A 2,487-nucleotide genomic window follows, 5' to 3' on the forward strand; every position below is an offset into this window, starting at 1 on the left:
GTCACAACCGTGATTTCTTTTCCACTAGATAGCGCTTGCTTGACTCTGTCGCGTTTGAATTTATTGTCCCTCAAGGCTTTACCCGAGCGGTCGAGCGAGCGTCCAAGTTTAGACAAAACATAAAATGTCGAAAAAGAAGAAAGGTGCAGATTTCGACCTCGATGACCCGGACGTTTCTGGTAAGTTCAGAGCCTGATTATGATCTTATTTTGTAGCTAAGAATGCGTTCTTTCGAATGAGATATCAATAGTCTAATTCTGAGCTGTAGTTTAGCCGCAAACAAGGTTGCTAACGATCGGTTACCAAATGGTCACGTCAGGCATTCAGTGCCAAACCACACCTAGGCAGATTTGTACAGCAAACGAGGCAGCAAGTCCTTTTTATGATCGGGAATAGGCACATTTTCTTTCTGTTCCTCCTTTTTACTGAAAGAAGGGTAAAAAAGCTATTTTGTGGGATGCCTCAGGCAAGTGTTGAGGCCAATGGCCTATTTTATTGCAATATACTATTATTATTGCTATTATTAAGTGATGCACTTACCTTGAATTTCTTTTCAGCTGATCCAAGCACGAGCTCTGACTCCATGAGAGGTCATGGTCCCAAGCCCTTGGAAGAGAGACTGATCAAGGAAAGAAGTAGAAGAGTTACCAAGAAAATGACTGCAGAAGAACCAGCAAGGCTTTTATTCATACCTGATTGTGATTCAGATCTCGATATCTCTTCCGACGACGACGACCCAAACTGGGCACCAGACAATCCAGATCAAGAATTTCAGCCTTTACGTTCTCTCAACTGTTCTGGCAATGAAGACGGAAGAGATGAAGAGGATATCGACCACACAGACGACATCCCTTTAGCAATACTTGGCAGGTTCGAGTTAGACAATGGCGATGACACGGATCAATTCGATTTGCCTCTCCCGGGCTTGAATGATACAACAGCGTCAACAGTTCTTCAAGCACATCATCAGCACCAGTGTCAGCTTCTTCTGCAATACAGTCAGCAACAGTTACTGCACCTGCTGAACCCTTTGTCCTTACAAGAGCTCAAAAAAATGCTCCTTCCCAAGCAGTGGCCGGTCTAGTAACTCCAACTGATGCTCCTCAGGTCACGGCAAAACCAGTAGCAAAAAAGAAGGTAGCGAAGGAGGCAAAGCAATACAAGTGGATAAAAACGGAGCCCGAACCTCGAAATATTACATGAAAGGGTTCTATGCCACACTATGACGAGGTACAAACGCCCCTTGATCTCTTCCGAATGTTTATCACAGAAGACATTCTTTCAAACATTGTGGACCAAACGAATCTGAATGCCATGAGAAAGAAGAATCTTGCTCTGAAACTTTCCCTTGAAGAGCTGCGCAGATTTCTTGGAGTTCAAATGCTTATGAGCATTCTCAAACTTCCGGCTGTTAGAATGTACTGGGAGAATGGAATACGATATTCCCCGGTGGCTGATACCATGAGCAGAGATAGGTTCATCAGCTTGAGGTCTTTTTTCCACATTTGCGATGACACCTTAATGATACCGAAAGGGGAGATTGGTCGTGATAAACTGTTCAAGATCAGAAGACTATACGACGCATTCAGGGAGAATCTGAAAAAAATAGACCCTGAAGAGATCCAAAGTATTGACGAACAGATGATCCCATTCAAAGGAAGAATTGGATTTCGACAGTACTTGAAGGACAAGCCCCACTCGTGGGGTGTAAAGGTTTTCACGAGAGCCGGCATCAGCGGAATAGTGTATGACATAGAGATATATACAGGAAAAGGAGCTGTTGAAATTTCTGAACTTGGCCAAGGTACTGACGTTGTCCTTCGGCTTGTAGAAAATCTGCCAAGGTTCATGAACTTCAAGTTGTTCTTTGATAACTTCTATACTGGCATCGATCTCATTCACAAGCTCCGGGTTGAATATGGCATCGAGTCTTGTGGTACGATACGCAGCAACAGAATGAGGGGCGCTGTTCTAGATACCGACGCCAACATGAAGAAGAAAGGACGAGGGTCAGTGGACTTCCGTTTTGAAGGACATTCAGAAGTATCGGTAGTAAAATGGTATGACAACAAACCAGTCCATTTGGCTTCTTCATACTGTGCAGTCACCCCAATTGATAAGTGTCAGAGATGGGATGGCACAACACGGAAATACGTCGAAGTTGATCGCCCCCGAATCGTCCGTGACTACAACAAATCAATGGGGGCGTAGATCTTGCTGACATCTTCCTGGAGCTTTACAGGACTGACATTCGCTCTAAGAAATGGTATATGAGGATTGTGTACTACTTCTTTGACATGGCTGTGAACAACGCCTGGCTGATACACCGCCGACAGTGTAAGCAGATCAATGTTCAGCACATGTCTCTGCTGTACTTCAAAATAGACATTGCTCGTGGGTTGGTTCTTACTGGCGTATCTCAAAGTCCTCGAGTTGGAAGACCATCCTTATCAGTGACCAAGCGCAATACGACTACCTCGCGAGACG

General features: G+C 44.5%; 1 protein-coding gene across 1 annotated transcript; it reads left to right on the forward strand.

Annotated features, from left to right (window-relative positions):
- Window positions 1-1,212: 1,212 nt before the first annotated feature.
- LOC136025661 (piggyBac transposable element-derived protein 3-like) lies at window positions 1,213-2,211 on the forward strand. Its single transcript, XM_065701643.1, has one exon. The coding sequence runs from the start codon at window positions 1,213-1,215 to the stop codon at window positions 2,209-2,211; it is 999 nt and encodes a 332-aa protein (XP_065557715.1).
- The last annotated feature ends 276 nt before the right edge of the window (window positions 2,212-2,487 follow it).

The sequence above is a fragment of the Artemia franciscana genome, chromosome 4 (genome assembly GCF_032884065.1).
Source record: "Artemia franciscana chromosome 4, ASM3288406v1, whole genome shotgun sequence".
NCBI classification, from domain to species: domain Eukaryota; kingdom Metazoa; phylum Arthropoda; class Branchiopoda; order Anostraca; family Artemiidae; genus Artemia; species Artemia franciscana.